Source organism: Manis pentadactyla, chromosome 3 (assembly GCF_030020395.1).
Source record: "Manis pentadactyla isolate mManPen7 chromosome 3, mManPen7.hap1, whole genome shotgun sequence".
In the NCBI taxonomy this organism is placed as follows: domain Eukaryota; kingdom Metazoa; phylum Chordata; class Mammalia; order Pholidota; family Manidae; genus Manis; species Manis pentadactyla.
In genome coordinates this window covers 184,450,128-184,476,181 of record NC_080021.1, presented here as the reverse complement: position 1 = coordinate 184,476,181, position 26,054 = coordinate 184,450,128, and the positions used below count along the sequence as shown (strand labels likewise).

The 26,054-nt window shown below is 41.8% G+C and overlaps 1 protein-coding gene across 18 annotated transcripts in view; it reads left to right on the top strand.

The window, feature by feature from the left end:
* Positions 1 to 26,054, top strand: part of UBAP2 (ubiquitin associated protein 2) — a 168,977-nt gene that overhangs the window by 81,609 nt on the left and 61,314 nt on the right. For all 18 annotated transcript variants that reach the window (XM_036898035.2, XM_057498773.1, XM_036898033.2 and 15 more), the window contains 2 exons: positions 15,740 to 15,794; positions 17,542 to 17,645. In XM_036898035.2, the coding sequence (XP_036753930.2) occupies positions 15,740 to 15,794; positions 17,542 to 17,645 (159 nt within the window). The remainder of the gene's footprint in view (positions 1 to 15,739; positions 15,795 to 17,541; positions 17,646 to 26,054) is intronic.

Genomic DNA, 26,054 nt, shown 5'->3' with positions numbered 1-26,054 from the left:
GCCCTGCTAGTGTGTTTTTATTGAAATGTGTTTTTGTGATGTTTACCTAAGCCTTTAAATTTACGTGTTGATCGAATGTTATTTTCTTTAGTTAGTTGAATAAAATAATAGCAAACAGAATAGAGAACCCAAATATAAACCCATACATATATGGCCAATTAATGTACGATAAAGGAGCCATGAACATACAATGGGGAAATGACAACCTCTTCAACAGCTGGTATTGGCAAAAGTGGACAGCCACATGTAAGAGAATGAAACTGGATTATTGTCTGACACCACACACAAAAGTAAAGTGGAAATGGATCAAAGACCTGAATGTAAGTCATGAAACAATAAAACTCAGAAAAAAACAGGCAAAAATCTCTTGAATATAAACATAAGCAACTTTTTCCTGGACACATTTCCTTATGCAATGGAAGCAAAATAAAAAATGAAGAAGTGGGACTACATCAAACTAAGAAACTTCTGTATAGCGAAGGACATCATCAGCAGAATTAAAAGGCATCCTATAGATTGTGAGAGTATATTCATAAATGACCCATCTGATAAGGGGTTAGCATCCAAAATATATAAAGAACTCATATGCCTCACACCCAAAGAACCAATAACTGATTAAAAAATGGGTACGGGACCTGAATAGACAGGTCTCCAAAGAAGAAATACAGCTGGCCAACAGGCACAGGAAAAGATGCTCCACATCACTAAGCATCAGGGAAATGCAAATTAAAAGCACAATGGGATATCACTTCACACCATTTAGGATGGCCACTATTCAAAAGAGAAGAAATAAGAAATGCTGGAGAGGATGCGGAGAAATGGGATCCCTTCTACACTGTTGGTGGGAATGTGTATTGGAGCAACTTCTGGAAAGCAATCTGGAGGTTCCTCAAAAAACTAAAATTAGAAAGACCATTTGATCATGTAAATTCACTTCTGGGAACTTACTGAAAGAAAATAAAATCTCTGGTTTGAAAATATTCATGCACCCCTATCTTTATTGTCACACTGTTTGTAATAGCCAAGATATGGAAGCAACCTAAGTGTCCATCAATAGATGAATGGAAAATGAAGATGTGGTACATAGACAGAATGGAATGTTATTCACCCACAGAAAGAAAAGAAATACAGCCATTTACAACAATGTGGATGTATCTAGCACCGAGCATAATATGCTCGGTGAAATAAGCCAGGTGGAGAAAGACAAATACAAAATGATTTCTGAAAGGAAAGAGTGACACACAGCAGCAATTCACTGGAGAATTCCGCTTTATTAGGGAAAGGTGCTGGGTTATATAGGAAGGGGCATGAGCTGATTGAGGTGTCACTTCTACGGGGCTGGTGGCTATTGGCTAGGTGCTGGGATTGGGAGGGGGGCGAGGGGTGATTGGGCTTCAGGTGGCGCCAGCGGGAACCGAGGACCCGGAAGAGAAGCAGGAAGTTCGCCATCTTATGGGTGGGAGCACTTCATTCCCCCCTTTCTCCTCTATGGGGTTGTGGACGTTGCTTTCTCTCTGACTGCTTCCTGCTGAACGGGGGCGGAGAAGGGAGTGAGGGCTTGAGAACTGGGAGGAAAGGGTTGATAGGACTCCCCACAGTAAGGACGAGTAGATGTGGACTTCTTCAGGTTGGAAATCAGTGAAGGTTCCCTGTAACCATAGGTCGAGGACTTGTTGATTCCAATGGTGCCAAGAGGATACGGGTTCCAGAAGCCAGGCGTCTGCGGCCATTGTTTCCAGGAACAGTTTCCAGCGGAGAGGGGGGGTCCATCTCAGCGTGTGGTGAGGAGGTTACGTGAGGGTGAGGGATCTTCTGTGGCCAGAAGCTGATAGTTCCTGAGTAAAAGCTGGTTGAAATTTTGATTAGAGATTTTACCAACTTGGGATTTGATCAACTTTATTATACAAGGCAAGAAGAGACAGGCGAGGAGAATGATTATTATGGGGCCTGCAATGGGCCAGAGCCAGGTAAGGAGGGGTTTTGTTAGTATTGAAGAGAATGGGTTGGAATTGGAAGCAGAGTGGAGGCTGGAGGCAAGGTCAGTGAGTTTGGTAATGTCAGTTTCTACAATGCCGGATTCGTTGATGTAATAGCAGCACTCTTCCCGAAGGAAGACGCAGGTGCCGCCCTTTTCGGCTGTAAGCAGATCTAAGGCCCGCTGGTTTTGAAGGGTGACCTTAGCTAGCGAAGTGACCTGTCTTTGGAGAGAGGCCAGGGAATCGGCAGTGGATGTCAGGGCTCCCTCAAGTTTGGCGTTGAGATCTCTAATTGCCCATAGAGAGTGACCCAAGGCTCCCCATGAAAATCCTGCCCCAGTGGCTGAGGTGGCTAGGGAAATACCGACCATAATGGGAAGGAAAGTAGCCTTTCTTGTGCGCAAGGGCAAGGGAGGTTGGAGCTCAAGGAATTCTGCCATTCTGTAAAGTGTAAGCTGTGGGATTAGGGTGACGAGAATGCAGGGTGTGCTGGAGTTGGGAGGCAGTGAGTTGAAAAGACTGCCATTACACCAAAAGAAGTGTCCCAGTTGCGTAAAAGTCTTAGAGCCAGAGGTAGGGGTGTAGATAGAGAGGCAGTGAAGTGCGCTGGAGGGGGGTGGAGTTGGGCCTACACAGTGATGGATGGTGAGATTATCTGCGTATTCTGGTTCCCATAGGGGTATGTCTGCCAGGGGGCGGAGGGGTTGTCCTGCATGGAAGGAGTAGTTGGAAATATTAAGGGGCACGGCAGCCAGCAGTGGGCGCTGTAGTGATGCGCACAAGAAACAATTGACGGTGTTGAGGGTGTGGTTGAGAAAGATGGTGGTGTCTTGAATGAGCTGTAACGTAGAGTAGGAGAAATTAGAAGAGGGGTGGGGCTAGGAAGATGAAGAGGCGCCGTCAAATGTTTGAATAATGACTTTTTCGGAATGTCCGATATCTGATGCAACTTGAGAGATCTGGGAATGAGAAGGAACATACTCTTGAGAGATATGAAGGGTACCATGGGGGATCGAGGACCCCCCGTAGTAAACTGAGGCTGTGACTCTGGCAGCCCATCGAGGGTCCCAGGGATCAGGGATTGATAAGGAGAATGAGCTGTTGGGATATTTTATGAAACGGTTGGAGGAGTAATACTGTGGGTACCGAGAGTCACCCGTGTAGTGAATGATGCAAGACCAGTAGGGACATCCCCATAGGTGTCTGGCCACTGCCTGCATGAGGCCTGTTTTTGGTCGTAGAGGAAGCAGAGGTAGGGAGTGAAAAGGGGGCTGCTAGTGAACACTTCGGTGGAGGGAGGAAAGTGAAGGTACAAAGGCTCGGAGCAGCCTTTTAGAGGGCAGTCTGATGTGGTAATGAGGGCAGTGGTTTTTGTTTGATGCTGTGTGTAAGTCTGTCTGACCTTGAATCGCCATACAAAGGAGGCTGAGGTGACGGGGAAGACGATAGAAATGAGGAACAAGAGCGAGAGAGCAGTAAAGGAAGAAAAGATCATGATTCGGGTATGGATGGCAAAGGGGGTGAACGGGAGAGGCGGAGTTTCAAGGGATCAGAGGGATGAAGCGTGGAAGAGTAGACAGCGTCTTGGGCTGTATCCGAAGGACTCTGGGTTGGGTCTTTGAGGGAGACTACTGCGTATCCTGCGTAGTGGGTGCCCTCATGTTTAAAGGAGGACCCATCAGTAAACCAGATGAGGTCGGAGTGTGAGAGGGCTCCTTCGGAGATTGTGGAGTGGCACGGAAGGAAGTTGTGAAGGGCTTCCAGGCAATCATGCGAGGGAGTATGAGGAGAGTAGGGTAGAGGAAGAAGAGTGGCCGGATTCAGGGGCGGGCAGGGGAGGAAAGAAATGTCTGGATTTTGGAGGAAAGAGGACAGTAAGGTCAGGAGTCTGGAGGGAGGGAGAGTCTGTAAACTTTTGTAGGTTAAGAGGTCTTTTAGGTGATGTGGGGACAGAATGGTAAGGGGCGCCCTGAATGTCAGTTTATGAGCTTCCTTCTGCAAGAGCTGTCCAGCGGCTAATGCCAGTAGGCAGGGGGCCCATCCCCGAACTGTGGGGTCTAATAGCTTGGAAAGATAAGCTACTGGGGCAAAGGATGGGCCATAATATTGGCCTAGGACTCCTAGAGCTTGACTGGACCTCTCATGAATGTATAATGAGAAGGGCTTCAACAAATCAGGAAGATGGAGAGCTGGGGCTTCCACAAGGGCTTGACGGAGCTTAATGAAGGAGTGTCGGGGTGAGGAGGATAATGGTTCTTCAGGAGGGCCCTTGCTGAGGTCGTATAGGGGTCTTGCCAACAGGGAGAAGTTAGGGATCCATGCTCTAAAATACCCAGCCAGGCCTAGAAAGGAAAGGATTTCTGTCTTGGTTTTGGGAATGGGCAGGTCAGAGAGGAGCCGTTGTCTGTCTAAGGTAATGGACTTTCTTTGTTGAGATAGAAGGAATCCGAGGTAAGTGACAGAAGGGGAAGAGATTTGAGCTTTGACGGGGGATACCCGGTAACCTCTGGAAGCTAGAAGGTTAAGTAGGGAGGCAGTGTCAAGTTGAGACTGTTCCCACGAGGGACTGCAGAGTAGAAGATCGTTCATGTATTGTAATGAGGTGGACTCAGAGTGATCATGATGAAACTGTTTGAGGTCCTGAGTTAGGACCTGTCCAAAAATATGGGGACTATCTCAGAAGCCTTGTGGCAAAACTGTCCAAGTGAGTTGTTCAGAATGTCTCGTGTATGGGTCCGTCCAGGTGAAGGCGAAAAAATCTTGGGAGGAGGGGTCCAGAGGGATAGAAAAAAATGCGTCCTTGAGATCTAGGACTGAGAAGTGGGAGGCCGAGGCAGGGATCTGCGGTAAAAGGGTGTATGGATTTGGAACTAAGGGATGGATAGGGATGACGGCCATGTTGACGAGGCGAAGGTCTTGGACAAGGCGGAAAGATCCGTTGGTTTTTTTAACAGCTAATATGGGGGTATTAAACGGGGAGTGAGTGGGTCTGAGGTAATTTTTGTTTAAAAGATCTTGAATGATGGGTTGGAGACCTATGAGGGCTGAAGTCGTTAGGGGGCCTGACAGATATACTGAGAGGGGTCATGTAATTTGATAGAGGCAGGAGGACATAGAGCCACGGAGGGGCTTGTAATGTCCCAAACTTTGGGATTTACAGGGTGTATGAGGGTGGAACTGGAGCTTTCATTGGGTAGAGGGGGGTCGTTGGCTATGAGGGCCATCAGAAAGGGGGTACTGGGGGCTGTGGGAGTGGATATAGTTATGGAAACATGGAGGAGAGAAAGGATGTCCTGTCCTAGTAAAGGGATGGGACACTGGGGCATAACCAGGAAGGAGTGGGAGAAAGGTATGGGATTGTCTTGGATTGTGCATAAAAGGGGGGGGTTTAATGGGAAAATCTGTTTACCTCCTACCCCGACTATAGGAGTAATGGCAGGCATGGTAGGGCCCCGGTATTCTCGCAAGACTGAGAAGGTGGCTCCTGTATCTAGGAGGAAGGAGATGGGGCGACCGTCTACTATTAAAGTAACCCTGGGCTCCTGTTTGTTGATGGAAATGGTCGGGCGAGAAGCCCCCGGGCCCCATCAGTCTTCTTCTGCCAGCCCCACTACGGCAGGCTTAGGATGGGGGTTGTTCGTCCAGCCTCCCCTTCGGGTGGTTGGGCAATCAGACCCTCAGTGGCCCTTTTTGTGGCATCTGGGGCATGGGGTGGTAGGAGATCTGGGGGAGGGGCACGCCCTTGACCAATGTCCTTCTTTTCCACACTTGAAACAAGCTCCTGGCGGGGGCTTGTTTGTAGAGGGGCGCCCAGGTTGTGGTTTTATCAGCTGGGCCAACATTTGGAAATTGGCCTGATCAGCCTTTTGTTTACGGCGTTCTTTCTCCTCCTCCCGGTTATGGAAGACTTTAAAGGCCACTGTTAGGATCTCAGTCTGTGGGTAGTGGGGCCCTGTTCTAACTTTTTGAGTTTAGCTTTAATGTCGGGGTAGCTTTGAGCTAGGAAGTATGTCATAAGGACATGTCTTCCGTCAGGCGTTTCTGGGTCTAGGCTGGTATACTGTCATAGGGCTTGAGTGAGTCTGTCTAAGAACTCGGAGGGAGTTTCCTCCCTCCTTTGAATTATGTCTTGGAGCTTTTGAAAATTGACTACTTTACGAGCTGCCTTTTTCAGACCTGCTATTAAGCAGTAGGGGAAGATATCTCGAGAGCGGAGACCCACGGCGGTGTTATAATCCCAGTGTGGGTCTTGTTCGGGGACAGCGGTGGGGCCAGGGGGATAGGTGGGGTCAGTCCTGTGGGTTTCGGTAGCGTGCGTTTGGGCGAAGTCCCAAACTCGTCTATACTCTTCAGGAAGGAGGGTATTGTCCAGGAGCATGAAAATGTCATGATGTGTGAGGCTGTATGACTGGAGGGTCCACTGAAACTCCCTGATATATGTCGTGGGATCAGTGGAAAAGGAACCTAGGCGTTTCTCAAATTGGGCTAAATCTCCTAAGGAGAAAGGGACGTGAACGCGCACGATGCCTTCGGATCCTGCTACCTCCCGGAGGGGGGCGATAATTTTGGGAGGCCCTCGGAACCGAGTCTGAGGGGGACTGAAGGGTTCTGGCTCAGTCTGTGGGGGAGAAACAGGTGATGGGGGCAAAGACGGAGTTAGTTAGAGTGGGGCTGAAAGGCTCAGGCTCGATCTGCACAGGGGGGAAGGTGAGGGGGATGAAGGCGGAGGGGGTGAGGTGGGGGAGGAGATGGTGGCGGAGGAAGGTGGAGGGGCTGTTGTAAGAGAGGAGCGGGAAGGGAGTGGGCGGGAGGCTTCTGCGGGGGAGGAGGTGGAGGCAGCGCGATGGCGGAAGAGGGCGGAGGGTTTGTAGGAGGGGGAGGGGCTGAAGGAGGAAGCCTGTATGGCGGAGGTTTGTCGGCTGGGTGAAAGGTAATCCAAGAGGGAGTGGTAGTGTGTGGAGGGGAGGGAGATGGCTTGCAGGCTAGGAAAACTTGGTGCGGGGAACAGGTGGTGCAGAGGCTGGGATTTTGAGCTAGGAGGCGAAAAGCCTTGATATAGGGAATCTCCTTCCATTTTTTCAGGCGCAGACAGTAGTTGAAAAGATTGGGAGTGATGTGAGGATCAAGAGTTCCCCCTGCGGGCCATTGGTTGTTATTGTCTAGGGGGTATGTTGGCCAATCTTGGGAGTAGTATTTATGGAGAAGTTTTGGTTTTATATCCGGTGTTAGGGAGAGGGTGGCTAGATACTTGAGCAGGCATTCAAGAGGTGAGCTTTCAGGGAGGGATGAGGAGGCTCCCATGGCTAAAGGACAGAGAAGGAGACAAACAGGGGAAGACGAACGGAGATCCTTGGACTGGGAGCAGACCGCAGAGAGACGAAGGGCGTCCCCGATGATCCTTGGTGGTCTGCGGAAACTCGTATACAAGTCGGAGTTTCTTAGGAAGTGTGGGTCGTCACCCAGACTTCTCTAAGAAGGCAGAGTGCCGGAGTCACGAGGAACCTAGTACTAGGAATCTTCGGCGGAAGGAACGGAAGGAGGAGGGGGGGGAAAAGGGAGCATTCTCATCTACAATGGAGTCACCTCGTTTATGGCTTTTGGAGGAGAGGCCTGAGGGTCCGCCGCAGCCGTGAAGGCCTGAGGCGGGGAGAGTTCCCTCCTCGTCCCCGAGCGTCAGGGCCTTGCTGGACCATCACGGTCAATGGCGCTGCGATAGCTCGGGGAAGAGCGGCCCGCTCCAGGGGAAAACTTACCCAAAGGCCGGAGAGGAGTGGTGAGTGTGAGGAGCCAGCGCCGGAAAAAGAGGACGAGGGCAAGCTGCTGCTGGTGTTGGGGGGAGGACCGGGTCCAGTTGAGGTGTCCTGTCTCCCGGGTTTCGGCACCAATGAAAGGAAAGTGCGACACACAGCAGCAATTCACCGGAGAATTCCGCTTTATTAGGGAAAGGTGCTGGGTTATATAGGAAGGGGCATGGGGTGATTGTGGTGTCACTTCTACGGGGCTGGTGGTTATTGGCTAGGTGCTGGGATTGGGTTGGGGGCGGGTGGTGACTGGGCTTCAGGTGGTGCCGGCGGGAACCGAGGACCCGGAAGAGAAGCAGGAAGTTCGCCATCTTATGGGTGGGGGCCCTTCAATTTCACTCATTCATGGAGTATAAAAAGAAAGTAAAACAGAAGGGAGGAAATACCAGTGAAGTTATAGACAGGAAGAAGATACTAGTGGTTTATTTGTGGGAGAGATTGTGGGGGTGGCGAAGGGAATAAGGGATACAATAATTCATAGTGAGAACATTGGTTGGTCACAGTGACAGAAGTACAGCACAGAGAATATAGGTGATGGTTCTGTAACGTCTTACTATGCTGATAATGACCACATTAGAGGGGCTGAGAATTTAATAATATGGGTAAGTATTGAATCACTGTGTTGTGTATTTGAAACCAACATAAGTACTTATATGAGTGATACTTAACAACAACAAGAAAACTAACCAACAGTAACCAACAATGTTAGAAGTCAGGTTGGTAGTATTCTCAGTGGGGTAAGTGACTGGGAAGGAAGACAAAAGGAGCAACTGGAAGTCTGGCATTTACAAGCAGCCTCAAAAATCTGAAAAAAATAAGGAACTAGATTGTTTCCTAGAGCCTCCAGGAAGGAATCCAGTCCTTTGATTTTAGTCCAGTGAGACCCATTGTTGGGCTTTTAACCTGAAAAACAGTAAGATAATAAATTTGTGTTATTTTAACCCACTAAAAAGAAATAATAATAATATAGTATATACTTACTGTGAGTGCTTTATTGTATAGCAGGCATGTTACTCGTTCTTTGCATGTGTTTTTCTTTAATTCCCAAGTAAAACCTTCTGAGGATCTTTGTTGCTGTTTTCATTTTAATCATGAGAGATCTGAGTCTGGAGAGAGGCCAGGTCAGGGTTTTGAACTATCTTTATCTTATTGGGGAGCCTGGGTCCTCCAGGGAGAGGGAGGGAGGGACAGTTAGAGTGGGGAGTAGTCTGATTCTTAGTCTTGTTGCTTCCTCCCTTCTTCAAGGATTACAAACTTCTTTTTAATATTAGAGGTGAGGTAAATAGCTTTTCTTTATGGAAGAACTTAACTAATGTGTAATCCTGAAACCAAGTCCACTTGGACCTCTTGAATAGCTTATGAGAGACTCTTTAGGTTGAAAGGAGTGAACCCAGGTAAAGTCTTAGAAAGCGATGATTCTGGCTTACATTCAATTGTCTACTTCAACTATGTTTACTTTCAGGAAAGGATGTAAAGCGTGTGTGTGTGTGTGTGTGTGTGTGTGTGTGTGTGTCACGGGGAATACAGTGTAGCCCAGACAAGTAGTGACTCTGTGGCATCTCACTATGTGGATGGACAGTGACTGCAGTGAGGTGTGTGTGGTGGGACTTGATAATATGGGTGAGTGTAGAAAATACACTGTTTTTCATATGAAACCTTTATAAGAGTGTATATCAATGATACCTTAATAAAAAAAAAGGACATAAAGCACTGGGTTAAGGGACCCTGATAGACTCGTAATTAATAAGCCCAGTTAGATCTAAAAGCAAAACAAACCACCCACCCTCCACATACAAATAAACTTCAGTGAGATACATTTTTTATCATCACACCTATATTTAAACAAGCTATGGAAGGGTAGTGGTCTGTGTCTGGCAATTTCTTTGAATTGCTTAGTACCCCATCTCCAGCAGAGAGCAAGAGAGGGAAAATGTTCAGTACACAGTATGTACAAAGGCACAAATTATTTTGCTTAGTGAATATTAGTGAAGTACAGTTTGGGTAGAGTTGATATAATTACTTTGGTTTTGATTAGGCAAATAAACTGAAATAAAACCTAACCATCCAACTAAAATCACCATGTTTTTCTTAATTACGATTGTCTCAGATGAATTCTGCAAGGGAACTTTGTTTTACCTGAGTATTTCATGTTTTTTTTCTGTACGTGGTCTGTATGATGATAGTTCATATAATTTTCCCATTGGTAAGTTTAATGAATAGGAACAGAATGCAGACAAATAAAAAATATGCTCCACTTTGCACCCCGCTGTTTATTGCAGCAGTATTTACAATAGCCAAGAAATGGAAGCAACCTCTGTCCATCAGTAGATGAATGGATAAAGAAGATGTGGTACATATACACAATGGAATATTATTCAGCCATAAGAAGAAAACAAATCCTTCCATTTGCAACAACATGGATGGAGCTAGAGGGTATTACGCTCAGTGAAATAAGCCAGGTGGAGAAAGACAAGTATCAAATGATTTCACTCATCTGTGGAGTATAAGAACAAAGAAAAAAACTGAAACAACAAAACAGCAGCAGACTCACAGAACCCAAGAATGTACTAGCAGATACCAAAGGGAAAGGGACTGGGAGTGTAGGTGGGAAGGGAGGGACAAGGGGGGAAAAGGGGCATTACTATTAGCAGACATAATGTAGGGGGTCCATGGGGAGGGTTCTACAACACAGAGAAAACAAGTAGTGATTCTATAGCATCTTACTACGCTAATGGACAGTGACTGTAATGGGGTATGTGGTGGGGATTGATAATAGGGAGAGTCTAGTAACCATAATGTTCATGTAATTGTACATTAATGATACCAAAATAAAAATAAATAAAACCTAAAAAAAATATGGTCCATTTCAAGTAAATATGTGGGAAAAACAGGATCTTGATTTTCCTAGTCAAAGTCTTTTACAACAGCTTGATATGTAACTAGCTAGTAAGACCACACTCCTTGTTACCTTTTGTTCTTGGCTGAATCAGCTGCCCTCACTAGCTAGTAAGTTTATATAACATTGAAAAGGAGCTAGATTCAAGCTGAACTTCTTAGGAAATCATTCCTGTAGATTTATCTATATTATTCCTAAAGGTATTCCATAAGATTTTTGGATATTGGAATTGAAATTGAGGATTTAGTTGAGAATTTCTTTAATTTTTGACCTTAGGATGTACTTTCTTTATAAATTCCTTTCTTTTTTTAATGTAAATCTTGCTTGTCTGCTCAAGTATTTTGTGTTGTCTAATGATTTCCAATCAGAATCCTTTGTAAAAATATTGCCACTGTTTTCTTAATATTTAACCACTGTTAGAGCCTTTTGTCACATGTATGTCATTGAAATGATTTCTCTTTCATTATAAAGTGTGCATGTGAACCCACTTAATCAATTAGTGTTTTTTCTTTTGCTTTCTACATTGGTAACAGTGTTCAATTACCGCAAAAAGAAAATCTTAAGATACAGCATACCATACAATTTGCCCATTTAAATTGTACATTTAGTATATTCATGGAATTGTACAACAGACATCTTAGTCATTTTCAGAGTGTTTTCATCACTTCAAAAGAAACTCCATACCTTTCAAATTCCTCCATCCTTTCTCAGCCTCTATCCCATCAGTAAACAATTGGTAATCTACTATCTATCTCCATTTTGCCTATTCTGGTCATATGTAAATAAGTCTTATGTGGTCTTTTGTGACCGGCTTCTTTCACCTAGCTTAAAGTTTTGAAAGTTCATGGGTACTGTCATGTATCAGTACAGTGTTGTAGCATGTATAGTACTTCATTCCTTTTCATGGCCAAATACTCCATTGTTTGGAGGTATATACATATATATATACACACGCCACAATTTTGTTTTTTGCAGTCATGTGTTTTATGTCCCGAGAATGGGTTTTCTTGGTAACTTTTTTTAAACTTCAAGATTAAGTTATCTTTATTTTATTTATTTTATTTTTATTTTTGTTTTTTAATTTTGATATCATTAATGTACAGTTACTTGAACATTATAGTTACTTGACTCCCCCTATTGTCAGGTCGCCCCCACATACCCCATTACAGTCACTGTCCATCAGCATAGTAAGATAGTATAGAATCATTACTTGTCTTCTCTGGATATACTGCCCTTCCTGTGTCCCCCCCCCACCTCTCCCCCACTACATTGTGTGTGCTCACTGTAATGCCCCATTTTCCTCCTTATCCCTCCCTTCCCACCCACCCTCCCCAGTACAGTACCTTTTGGTAATTGTTAGTCCATTCTTGGGTTCTGTGAGTCTGCTGCTGTTTTGTTCCTTTAGTTTTTGCTTTGTTCTTATACTCCACAGATAAGTGAAATCATTTGATACTTGTCTTTCTCCGCCTGGCTTATTTCACTAAGCATAATACCCTCTAGCTCTATCCATGTTGTTACAAATGGTAGGATTTGTTTTCTTATTGCTGAATAATATTCCATTGTGTATATGTACTACATCTTCTTTATCCATTCATCGACTGATGGACACTTAGGTTGCTTCCATTTCTTGGCTATTGTAAATAGTGCTGCGATAAACATAGGGGTGCATCTGTCTTTTTCAAACTGGGCTCCTGCATTCTTAGGGTAAATTCCTAGAAGTGGAATTCTCGGGTCAAATGGTATTTCTATGTTGAGGAACCTCCATACTGCTTTCCACAATGGTTGAACTAGTTTACGTTCCCACCAGGAGGGTTCCCGTTTCTCCAGAACCTCGCCAACATTTGTTGTTGTTTGTCTTTTGGATGTTGGCCATCCTAACTGGTATGAGGTGATATCTCATTGTGGTTTTAATTTGCATTTCTCTGATGATAAGCGATGTGGAGCATCTTTTCATGTGTCTGTTGGCCATCTGAATTTCTTCTTTGGATAAGTGTCTGTTAACTCCACTGCCCATTTTTTAATTGGCTTATTTGCTGATACAAGTACTTCAGCTCCTGCTTTTTTTCCCTGTTAGTTGCATGAAATATCTTTTTCCATCCCTTTACTTTCAGTCTGTGTATATCTTTGGGTTTGAAGTGAGTCTCTTGTAGGCATTATATAGATAGGTCTTGTTTTTTAATCCATCCAGTGACTCTGTGTCTTTGATTGATGCATTCAGACCATTTACATTTAGGGTGATTATCAATAGGTATGTACTTATTGCCATTGCAGGATTTAAATTCGTGGTTACGAAAGATTCAAGGGTAATTCCCTTACTATCTAACAGTCTAATTTAACTCACTTTGTGTGCTATTACAAACACAACCGAAAGGTTCTCTCTTTTTTTTCTTTTTCCTCCTTTTTCTTTCTCATCCATTCTTTGAATATTTTGAATCATATTCTGTACTCTTTGTCTATCCCTTGGGTGACATCTCTTTAGCCTTAGGAACACTTCCATCTGTAGGAGTCCCTGAAAAATGCACTGTACAGGTGGTTTGTGGGAGGTAAAATCTGAAAATTGTTTAATCCATCCTACAAATTTAAATGATACCCTTGCCGGGTATAGTATTCTTGGTTCAAGGCCCTTCTGCTTCATTGCATTAAATATGTCTTGCCACTTCCTTCTGCCCTGTAAGGTTTCTGTTGAGAAGTCTGATGATAGCCTGAGGGGTTTTCCTTTGTATGTGATCTTTTTTTCTCTCTCTAGCTGATTTTAAAAGTCTGTCTTTATCCTTGATCTTTGCCATTCTAATTATTATATGACTTGATATTGTCTTCCTTGGGTCCCTTGTGTTGGGAGATCTGTGCACGTCCATGGTCTGAGAGACTATCTCCTTCCTCAGATTGGAGAAGTTTTCAGCAATTACCTCCTCAGTGACACTTTCTATCCCTTTTTCTGTCTCTTCTTCTGGTACCCCTATGATATGAATATTGTTCCGTTTGGATTCATCACACAATTCTCTCAATATTCTTTCATTCTTAGAGATTCTTTTTTCTCTTTGTGCCTCAGCTTCTTAGTATTCCTCTTCTTTAATTTCTATTCCATTTACCATCTCTTCTACTACATCTAATCTGCTTTTAAATCCCTCCATTTTGTGTTTCATTTCAGATACGGAATTTCTTAATGATTGAATCTCTGACTTAAATTCGTTCCTGAGTTCTTGAATATTTTTCTGTACCTCCATAAGCATGTTTATGATTTTTATTTTGAACTCTCTTTCAGGCAGATTGGTGAGTTCAGTTCCACTTGGCCCCTTTTCTGGGGTTTGTCAGATTTTGGTCTGAACCATGTTCTTTTGATGTTTCATATTTCTGTGTGTTGCCCACTAGTGCCCAGAAGCTCCAGTCTCTGGAGCTGCTAGGCCCCTAGAGTGAGGTTGGGGATCGTAGGGGAGCGGAGTTGGTGCCTGGGGTGAGGAAAGATCTGTTTCCTGATTCCTGTCTGTGGTGCCTGTCTCGGTGTCAGAGCCAGTGGGCTAAGCACACAGGTGTAACCCTCTGTGCTTTGCATCTCTAGCTGTTGTAGGTGGGGCCTCTCTCTGGCTGGCCTGATGCCAGCACAGTGACTGCAGTTTTGTGAACCAGTGCTGGCAGGCTGGAAGGAAGGCGCAGCAGGCTGCTTGTCACAGTGGGGGTCCTTGGAGCTGAATTGGCAGCCAGGGGGATGGGGCACCTGAAGCTCATCAAAGTTCCTAACCAGCTGGGCAGAGCGCACCCACACAACCTTGTCCAGCTCTCCCCTTCCCTGCACAGCAAGCTCCATGCAAACCCTGCTCCTTCAGCAGCCCTTGCGCTGCTAGGAAGCCTCTCAGACTGCCTCCCTTTCCCTTCTTTCAGAGCGGCCGGGTGTGGATCCCCTCCTCCACAAGTGGCCACAATTTGTCTCTCACACACTCCACCTACCTGTCTGTGCTCCCCAATGTCCAGAGCACCACACATTGTAGGTTTTTGCTCCCAAAGCAGATCTCCAGGGCTGGGTGTTCTTCAGTCCCAGGCTTCTACCCCCTCCCCTGCTCTGTTTCTCTTCCTCCCTCCCGTGAGCTGGGGTGGGGGAAGGGCTTGGGTCCTGCCTGATTAAGGCTTTCCTACATTACCCTGTTTCATGAGGTCTGCTCTGTTCGTGAGGTCTGTGTGCAGTCTGGTTCAGCCTTCTTTCTTGTTGTTTTAGGGTTAGTTGTATAAATTAAGTACATTTTCATAGTATCTGTGGTTTTTGGAGGAATTCTCCATCTCACCTCTCACGTCGCCATCTTGAATCGGATCCCTTGCCCATTTTATTGAATGGTTTTGTTGAGTTGTAGAAGTTGTTCATGTGTTCTTCATATTCCTCCTTATATGTATGATGTGCATATATTCTTTGGGTTGCCCTTTTGTTCTGTTGACAGTGTCTTTTGATACACAGATCTAACATGTATTCTTTTCTTTTCCTGCCTGTGCCTGTGGTATCATATCCAAGAAATCATTACCACATTCAATGTTGTGAAGCTTTTGCTGTATTTTCTTCTAAGAGTCATATAGTTTTAGCTCTTGTGTTTAGGTCTTTATTTAATCCACAGTTAAGATACTAAGGAAACTTGAGAGTTGCTAAATAAAACTCCTTGCTTGCTGCCGCTTTGGCTATTGGTCAAAGTTCTGTTGTTACAAATGATGTATAATAGTACCTTCAGCTTACACAGTAGTCTCCCCCTCTGGTTCTCATTTCATTTTTATACTAGAGGCTTACAATGTTATAGTATTTGCATCAATTTTAAAAGACCAGAATATTTTAAATGTAACCTGCCTATGTTAAGCTGCTACATATCACAAATATTACGCATGCAAAATTAAACATTTTTACATCTTTTAAAATCAATGTGTAAGTGATTATGTTACTAGGGATCAACAGATTAGGTGCACTAAATGGGACTACTGATGGTGTGAGAAACTGAAGGATTGTTTGAGTCCATTAGTATAGAGTGACGTTGGTAGAATTTTAATTGTGTAGGATGTAAGTATTATTTTACAGTACTTTTTTTTCTTTTTTAAAGGATTTGGACGTGGCAGAGGGAGAGGGGCAGGAAGATTCTCAACCCAAAGCATGGGGTAAGTCTTAGTGGTTCTATTTTTGTAGTTAGTACCTTTTTAATTGTTACTTTTAATGTTTTCCTTCCTCCATCCTGTACCCGATTTATTTATCTTGGTACATTAAATGTGTTTTATACTTCAGAGAAATAATGGAAATTAAATAGTACAAATAAAATTGTATTGCATTAGGTCTTAGAATAAGATTTCTAGCTCTGGCTCTGTTGACAGTTTGGGCTGGGTAATAGTTTGTTGAGGAGGGGGTGTCTCAAACACTGTATGGTGTTTAGCAGCAACATCCCTGGACTTTCCCTACTAGGTGCCAGTAGCATCCCTCCTCTAGTTGTGACAATCAAAAATGTCTCCAGACATTGCCATGTTTCCCCTGGGAGGGATATGCACAATCTCCCCTCGTTGCACATCACTGCATAAAAGTTAGATTGGTAAATCTGGCAATTGTCTTTGAATGGTAAGTAAATGTGACGTTTGTTTATATAAAAGTGATAGTTTTTTTTACTGAACTGAAATAGTGAAGGGTGAGCATACTATTACTAAGTAGGTGGTATAATCAGCTATTTATTTAGTTTTTCTGGTTCTTTCACTTTTTGCTGCATCTAAAGTATTAGCTCTCCTTGGATACTTAGAAAAAGTTCTTAAGTTTCCTATAGAAACTTTATGTAGATGACAGTAAAGAAAGGAAAGAAATTGTTTCTGGGAGAAGACCTTTGTCTCTCTATAGGTTCAGGGACAGCACTGTTGGAGCTTACTACCTTCAGGTGGTACCTCCTGCCACCTCAGTTTTCTTCTTGAGCTCTCTCTGGACAAAGGAAGGTCAACAACATGGGGAGCAAACTGGCTGGAACACTTAAATGTACAGGCCTAGCCTAGGAGCTTTAAACTATGTTGTGTCTTTTGCTGTTTATGTTAAAGAATATTATTTTGTTATTTTTGTTGTTAATGGTATCTCAGTAAAGCTGAAAAAAAAATTCTGTTGTGAAAATTTTACAGGTGGTATTTAATTTGGTACTAGTTAGAATTTGAATCATGGGTGTTAAGGATTTTAATGAAGAAGAGTCCTAAACAAATGATCTATATTCATTGTTTCTATACAGAAAGGATCATAAATATTCTGTTAAAAGGTTTAAAGTCAAACTTGGATTCTGACTTGCAAAGGAAAGACTTGTTTGCCTGTTTAAGTCTGGGCTTTGATTTTAGAGGGGCTTTTACATTAGAGATTTTATTCTGCCTAGAAGGATTATAGGTTTCTACACCTGCACACCTGCTTTAGGATGCAGAGGACAGCAATTTAGGGGAATTGGGGCATCATATGAGACTGTATGGAAGGTCCCTAGACAACCTCTGCTTTTTTAGAAGATATTCATTCTAATGGCTAGGAGAATTAGTTATGATTAAATAAAGAAGGAGGGAGAAGTTTCTTATAGTGGCTTCTAGAGGAGACAGAGCTTGTTTTGGAGAATATATGATAAACAGCTAAATTTTATGACTTTAATGATTGCTTCATTTGCCTTAATTCTTTTTTAAAAAATCTAGTAAAATTAGCATAAAATATCCTATTTGTTTCAGGTGTACATAGTGATTTGGTATTTTTATATACTACAAAATGATCTCCATGATAAGTCAGTACCATCTCTCACCATACAAAGTTATTACGGTATTATTGGCTGTATTCCCTATACTGTACATTAAATACCCATGGTTTATTTATAATTGGAAGTTGTACCTTTTAATTCTTTATTTCACACCCAAGGACATTTAATCCTGCGGACTATTCAGACTCTCTGTCGATAGATGGATGTGAGACAAAACCAGTAGTTTGGGAAGCTCCTCAGAATGGTGCAGATGAGGGAACTGGTAAGTGTCTATTCTCATCTGAGATGTGTTTTAAATGTTTGAATTCTCAACATACAAAGGTGAAATGAGAGTGTGCTTTTGGAAAAGAATGAAAAATGGGCTGCTGTCCTACCTCTGAGCCTACTAGCTGGTTCTTATTTCCAAAGTCTTACATGTAAATCTAACTGACTTTAAGGTATTTGATTTTCTTCCTTTCTGCACTGTGAGAAAGAGGCTATAATCAATCTTGTAAGTCAGTACAAATCTGCACTGAGAGATCTCAGTGTATCAGAGATATGTAGAATTGCTTAGGAGAAGACTTGTTACTGAAAGCTCTTACATTCCTAACGTGGACGGAAGTGTGGGCAGGTTAAATGGTAGGTGATAGATGGATTTGGAGAAACAATTGCTTTTGTAGATTTTTCTGTAACCCATGTTTTTGGATTATTTCTTTTCTGAAAATCATGGATAAATACTAGTAAATAATCATGTTCACTTAATAGAGCTCTTCTGAGGATTTGTTAATATATATTAACTATGTGATTATATTTATAAAACATAATTTGATACTTCTTGAATTATAACCCAAAATACAGATGTATAGCTTGAATTATCTAAAAGCAAACATCCATATAATATCAACCCTGCCCAAAATAAAAGACACTGCTACCATTACAGAACAATTTACTGCTGTAAATCAAAGCTGCTGTAGAGTATAAACAAAAGTTACAGAAATGGTAATTTGCAGAGAGTAGTAAAAGTGATAAACTTATAGTGAGACTGATTGAAGAAAGGGGAAGAAGCATTGATTAATTGGTTGAGAGAATGAGAAAAGGAATATTAATATTTACTAACTATAATGATTGTAATTACCTATTAAAATTAGCATTACAGATATTAAAAGATCATGAGATGTTTTATGTCAGTGATTTTTGTCCTAACATTTGAAATTACAGATTAATCTCACTCTTCAACAAATGTAAAAATTTTAAACCAAAATATTGAAAATAATTCATTAAGATAGAAAAAGAATGATGCATTATGGCGATGTTAAATTTATACTTGGTATTCAAGTTTGTTTAACATTTAAAACTCCTTTAACTCCCCAGTATGTATTCAGGAGAATGGCAGACATAGATTAACCTAAAAGCACATTCACAAATGTCCATAGAAGCATAATTCATAATAACCAAAAAATGGAAACAAACCAAATATCCTTCAGGGGATAAACAGATGAATAAAATGTGGTATGTAATCCATGCAGTGGAATATTCATTCTACCATAAAAAGGAATGAAGTATTACCAAAGCAATCCTGAGAAGGAAGAATAAAGTGGGGGTGGATCTCACTCCCCCACTTCAAGCTCTACTACAAAGCCACAGTAATCAAGACAATTTGGTACTGGCACAAGAACAGAGCCACAGAGCAGTGGAACAGAATAGAGACTCCAGACATTAACCCAAACATATATGGTCAATTAATATATGATAAAGGAGCCATGGGCATACAATGGGAAAATGACACCCTCTTCAACAGTTGGTGTTGGCAAAACTGGACAGCTACATGCAAGAGAATGAAACTGGATTATTGTCTAACCCCATACACAAAAGTAAATTAGAAATGGATCAAAGACCTGAATGTAAGTCATGAAACCATAAAACTCTTTGAATACAACATAGGCAAAAATCTCTTGGACATAAACATGATGGACTTCTTCATGAACATATCTCTCCAGGGAAGGGAAACAAAAGCAAAAATGAACAAGTGGGACTATTTCAAGCTGAAAAGCTTCTGTACGGCAAAGGACACCATCAATAGAACAAAAAGGGATCCTACAGTATGGGAGAATATATTCATAAATGACAGATCCAATAAAGGGTTGATATCCAAAATATATAAAGAGCTCACGCACCTCAACAAACAAAAAGCAAAGAATCCAATTAAAAAATGGGCAGAGATGCTGAACAGACAGTTCTCCAAAGAAGAAATTCAGATGGCCAACAGACACATGAAGAGATGCTCCACTTCGTTTGTCATCAAAGAAATGCAAATTAAAACCACAATGAGATATCACCTCACACCTGTAAGGATCGCCACCATCCAAAAGACAAACAACAACAAATGTTGGCGAGGTTGTGGAGAAACGGGAACCCTCCTACACTGCTGGTGGGAATGTAAACTAGTTCAACCATTGTGGAAAGCAGTATGGAGGTTCCTTAAAAAACTCAAAATAGAAACACCATTTGACCCAGAAATTCCACTTCTAGGAATTTACCCTAAGAATACAGCAACCCAGTTTGAAAAAGACAGATGCACCCCTATGTTTATCGCTGCACTATTTACAATAGCCAAGAAATGGAAGCAACCTAAGTGTCCATCAGTCGATGAATGGATAAAGAAGATGTGGTACATATACACAATGGAATATTATTCAGTCATAAGAAGAAAACAAATCCTACCATTTGCAACAACATGGATGGAGCTAGAGGGTATTATGCTCAGTGAAATAAGCCAGGCGGAGAAAGACAAGTACCTTATGATTTAACTCATATGTGGAGTATAAGAACAAAGGAAAACTGAAGGAACAAAACAGCAGCAGACACTCAGAACCCAAGAATGGACTAACAGTTACCAAAGGGAAAGAGACTGGGGAGGATTGGTGGGAAGGGAGGGATAAAGGCGGCGAAAAAGAAAGGGGGCATGTATAATGTGGAGTGAGGCACGGGGAGGGCTCTGCAACACAAGACAAGTAGTGATTCTACAGCATCTTACTTTGCTGATGGACAGTGACTGTAATGGGGTTTGTGGGGGCGGACCTGGTGCAGGGAGGAGTCTAGTAAACATAATGTTCCTCATGTAATTGTACATTAATGATACCAAAAAGAAAAAAAGGAATGAAGTATTAATACATGTTGCAGCATGGATGAACCTTGAAAACATACAGAGTGAAAAGAAGTCTGCCATACAGGGCCACATATTTTGTATGATTTTATTTATATGAAATGTCCAGATGAGTCAAATACATAGAAACAGAAGTAGATTGGTAGTTGCTGAAGGCTGGAAATGTTTGTAGGGAAAATGGAGAGTGACTGCGAATGGGTTCAAGGTTTCTTTCTGGAGTGATGAAGCGGGGAGTCAAGATGGCGGCGTGAATAGAGCAGCGGAAATCTCCTCCCAAAACCATGTATATTTTTGAAAATACAACAAATACAACTATCCCTAAAAGACAGACCAGAAGATACAGGACAACAGCCAGGCTACATCTACACCTGCGAGAACCCAGCGCCTCGTGAAGGGGGTAACATACAAGCCTTGGCCTGGCGGGACCGTAGCGCCCCTCACCCCAGCTCCTGGCAGGAGAAGAGGAGTCAGAGCGGGAGGGAGACGGAGCCTGCTAAATACCCAGCCCTAGCCATCCGCACTGGGAGTGCAGACACAGTGCGGTGTTGGATACTAGGGAAACAGGGCAGTAAAACCTGCAAGTCAGTCTCCGCAGCCAGCGTCCCTTTGATAAAAAAAAGCAAGTGCTTTTTGAAAGACTTAAAGGGACAGGGATCCCACAGCTGGACGGAAGCATCCCAGAACACTTAGCCTAGCAGCTGGGAACCCCGGGGAACTCTGGGCAGCTTAACCCACTGGGCGCAGTGCAGCTCGGAGGGCCCTCACGGAGGTAAACAGGCTCTGCCTCTTTCCCCTCCGATGCCACTCCGCCATAGTGGAGCAGCAGCCTGAAGCTGGCCATGTCCACAGCAGGAGGGCAGAGCTTCTTTCACAGCGGTAGGGCAAGAATTAGAAACCCTGTCTGCATGCAGCTTCCCAGGACAAGCCGTTAGGGGTCGCCATTCTCCCAGGAGAGGAAGGCCACAAACCAGCAAGAAGGGACGTTCTCCCAACCAACACAAGTGCCAGCTCCCCACAACTATCTCTATCACCATAAAAAGGCAGAAGAATTTGATACAGACCAGAGTAACGCAGACATCCTCCCCTGAGAAGGAGTCTGGGGAGATAGACCTAACCAATGTCCCTGAAAAAGAATTCAAAAAAAAGGTCATAACCATGCTGATGGAGATGCAGAGAAATATGCAAGAGCTAAGGGACGAAGTCCGGAAGATTTCAGAAATGAAACAATCTCTGGAAGGATTTATAAGCAGAGTGGATAAGATGCAAGAGGCCATTGATGGAACAGAAACCAGAGAACAGGAACACATAGAAGCTGACGCAGAGAGAGATAAAAGGATCTCCAGGAATGAAACAATACTCTGAGAACCGTGTGACCAATCTAAAAGGAACAATATCCGTATTATAGGGGTGCCAGAAGAAGAAGAGAGAGAAAAAGGGATAGAAAGTGTATTTGAAGAAATAATTGCTGAAAACTTCCCCAAACTGGGGGAGGAAATAATCTTTCAGACCGCAGAAGTACACAGAACTCCCAACAGAAGGGACCCAAGGAGGACAACACCAAAACACATAATAATTAAAATGGCAAAGATCAAGGACAAGGACAGAGTTTTAAAGGCAGCTAGAGAGAGGAAAAAGGTCACCTACAAAGGAAAACCTATCAGGCTACCATCAGACAGAAACCTTACAGGCCACAAAAAGGATGGCATGATATATTTAATGCAATGAACCAGAAGGGCCTTGAACCAAGAATACTATATCCAGCATGATTATCATTTAAATATGAAGGACGGATTAAACAATTCCGAGACAAGCAAAGGTTGAGGGAATTTGCCTCCCACAAACCACCTCTACGGGGTATTTTAGAGGGACTTCTCTAGATGGGAGCACTCCTAAGGCTAAACAGATGTCACCAGAGAAAATAAAGTCACTGCAAAGAAAGTAGACCAAGCAAATACTAACTAAAGGCAAAAAATAAAATCAACTACCCACAAAAGCACTCAAAGGAAACACAAAAGAGCACAGAATTAAACACCCAACATATAAAGAATGGAGGAGGAGGAATAAGAAGGGAGAGAAATAAAGAACCACCAGACAGTGGTTCAATAAGCGAGTTAAGTTAGACAGTAAGATACTAACAAAGCTAACCTTGAACGTTTGGTAACCATGAATGTAAAGCCTGCAATGGCAATAAGTACATATCTTTCAATAATCACCCTAAATGTAAATGGACTGAATGTATTAATCAAAAGACACAGAGTAATACAATGGATAAAAAAGCAAGACCCATCTGTATGCTGCTTACAAGAGACCCACCTCAAACCCAAAGACATGCACAGACTAAAAGTCAAGGGATGGAAAAAGATATTCCATGCAAACAACAGGGAGAGAAAACCAGGTGTTGCAGTACTAGTATCAGACAAAATAGACTTCAAAACAAAGAAAGTAACGAGATAAAGAAGAATATTACATAATGATAAAGGGTTCAGCCCAACAAGAGGATATAACCATTATAAATATATATATATGCACCCAACACAGGAGCACCAGCATATGTGAAACAAATACTAACAGAACTAAAGGACGAAATAGAATGCAATGCATTCATTTTAGGAGACTTCAACACACCACTCACACTAAAGGATAGATCCACCAGACAGAAAATAAGTAAGGACACAGAAGCACTGAACAACACACTAGAACAGATGGTCCTAATAGACATCTAGAGAACTCTACATCCAAAAGCAACAGGATATACATTCTTCTCAAGTGCACATGGAACATTCTCCAGAACAGACCACATACTAGGCCACAAAAAGAGCCTCAATAATTCTAAAAGATTGAAATCCTACCAACCAACTTTTCAGACCACAAAGGTATAAAACTAGAAATACATTGTACAAAGAAAGCAAAAAGGCTCACAAACACATGGAGGCTTAACAACATGCTCCTAAATAATCAATGGATCAATGACCAAGTCAAAATAGAGATCCAGCAATATATGGAAACAAATGACAACAGCAACACAAAGCCCCAACTTCTGTGGGACGCAGCAAAAGCAGTCTTAAGAGGAAAGTATATAGCAATCCAGGCATATTTTAAGAAGGAAGAACAATCCCAAATGAATAGGCTAAAGTCACAATTATCGAAATTGGAAAAAGAAGAACAAATGAGGCCTAAAGTCAGCAGAAGGAGAGATATAATAAAGATCTTTCTGGAGTGATGAAAATGTTCTAAAATAGTCATGATTATTGTACAACTTGTGACTATACTAAAACTTACACAATTCTCTGCTTGTAAAGAGTGGATTTTATGTTATGGTGAATTACTTCTCAAACCAAAAATGAATGTTATTCAGTCATTTAACAGAATAAAGGAGAAAATTCAGTCATATCATTTCAATAAGGAAAAGCATTTCACTAAATGCAATATCCATTCCTGTTTTTGTTTTGTTTTAAACTGACAAATCTGGAATATATCGAAATTTCTTTAACCAGATAAAATATCTACAAAACTCAGAGCAAACACTAGTTAATGATGTGTTGAATGTGTTTTCTCAAATAAAATCTAGGGGCTTACTCTCACTGTTTCTATTCACCATTGTATCAAAGGGCTTACCCATTGTAATAAGGAATTAAAAAGAGAAGTTGGAAGGGATGGAAGGAAGGAAAAACCTGTTATTTTCTGGCAATGATAGAAAAGAATCTATAGATAAATTACTAAAGGAGCTTTTCAAAGGTGCTAGATGCTCAATAAACAGGTGTATTTCTATAAACCATCAAAAGAAGAGAAAATGGAAAAAAATTAGCTTCAAAAAATATCAAATGCCTAGGAGGAAGTCTATTAATATGCAAAATGATAAGACTTCTACCTATGAAAATATAAAATAAAATCTTAAGGTATAAAATTGAGAGGTTCAAGAAAAAGTAATAAATGGAAGGTTATACCATTTTTATATATTTTAAATCTCACTATTCTGAAGCTTAGTTTTTATTGACTCTTTGGATTAATTACACCATGGTAGTCCACCACATGAGAATTTTCCCCACTGATGTTTTAAAAAGTCAGGTTTATTGAAATATATTTTCATATACAATTTTTGACCTTTTAAAGGTTACAAGTGAGTTCTAACAAATTCTTGTAATTGTGTTAGCACCACTAAAATCAAGACAGTATATCTATACTAGCAATAAACAATTGCAATTTGGAATAAAATAGGGGGAAAAACTGTTCTACCCTTTATAGTAGTACAGAAACATGAAATACTTAGGTATAAATCTCAAAAAATAAATGTAAGATTTGTGTTGAAAATTATGCAACATGAGAAATATAAAATGGAGGAGATACTCGGTGGTTATGAATTGGAAGACTTAGTGTTATTGAAAAGTCATTTCTCCCCAAGTTGATGTATAAGTACAGTGTAAGCAGTCAAAATTGTAGGAGATTTTTATGTAAATTGAATTGGAAAACATAAGTAGCATTGTACAGTTTTAGAAAAGAACAATAAGGGTCTAAGGCATTCCTTGACTTCAAGAAGTTACTCTAAAGCTATAGTAATCAAGACTGTGGAACTGGGAAAAGCATAGACATAGATCATTTCTGTAATAGCAGATCTACAAGTAAACCCACAGGCTCTAATTAGTTTTGGACAACAGTTCCGAGGCAGTTCACTGGCATACATAATACTGTATATTATTTTTTAAAAACCTGCTGAGGGATAGTAGCTCTAAATGTGAAACCTGACAGCACAACTTCTAAGGAAAATAGTGGCAAATTTTAGCTACTTTGGGGTAGGCAAAGATTTCTTATGTAGGATTCAGTAGGCAAGAACACAAGTCATAATCAAAAGAGAATAAAGAAAATGAACAAGGCATACTTCAGAAGGAAGTATTTATAAAACCCCCTATTTGTAAAGGGACTTGTGTGCAGAATATATGAAAAACCCTCACAACTTAATAAGAAAATAACCCAATAAAAGAAATGAGCGAATTAAAAGTGGACAAAAAAATGAGAAAGTTGTGAAAGTGAATAGTGGTGATTATTGTACAACATTGTGAACGTACTTACTGTCAATGAATCACACACTTAAAAAGGGTTAACACGGTAAATTGTAAAGTGTGTTTTACCTCAATAGAAAGATGACATAAAACTATACGCAAGCCATGCCAAATCTTTGGCTATTATAATTATGTAAGATGTGATCACTGGGGGGACTGGAGGAAAGATAAGTTGTGAAACTGTATTTCAAAATAAAAAGTGGTTAAATGAGCAAAAGGTGAACATATGCTTCACAAAGGAAGCTATATGGATAGCAAGCACACAGAAATATGCTCATCACCATTGTTCATTGGGGAAATACAAATTAAAACCATAGTAGTTTACCACCATCCATTAAAATGGCATTAAAAGAAAATGACAGTAACAAATGTTAGTGAAGGTGGCAGAATAACTCAACCTGTGCATTTATCATATAATCATACAACCCCAGCTCTCGGTTTTTGTTGAGAGGACTGAAAACACATCCACACAAAG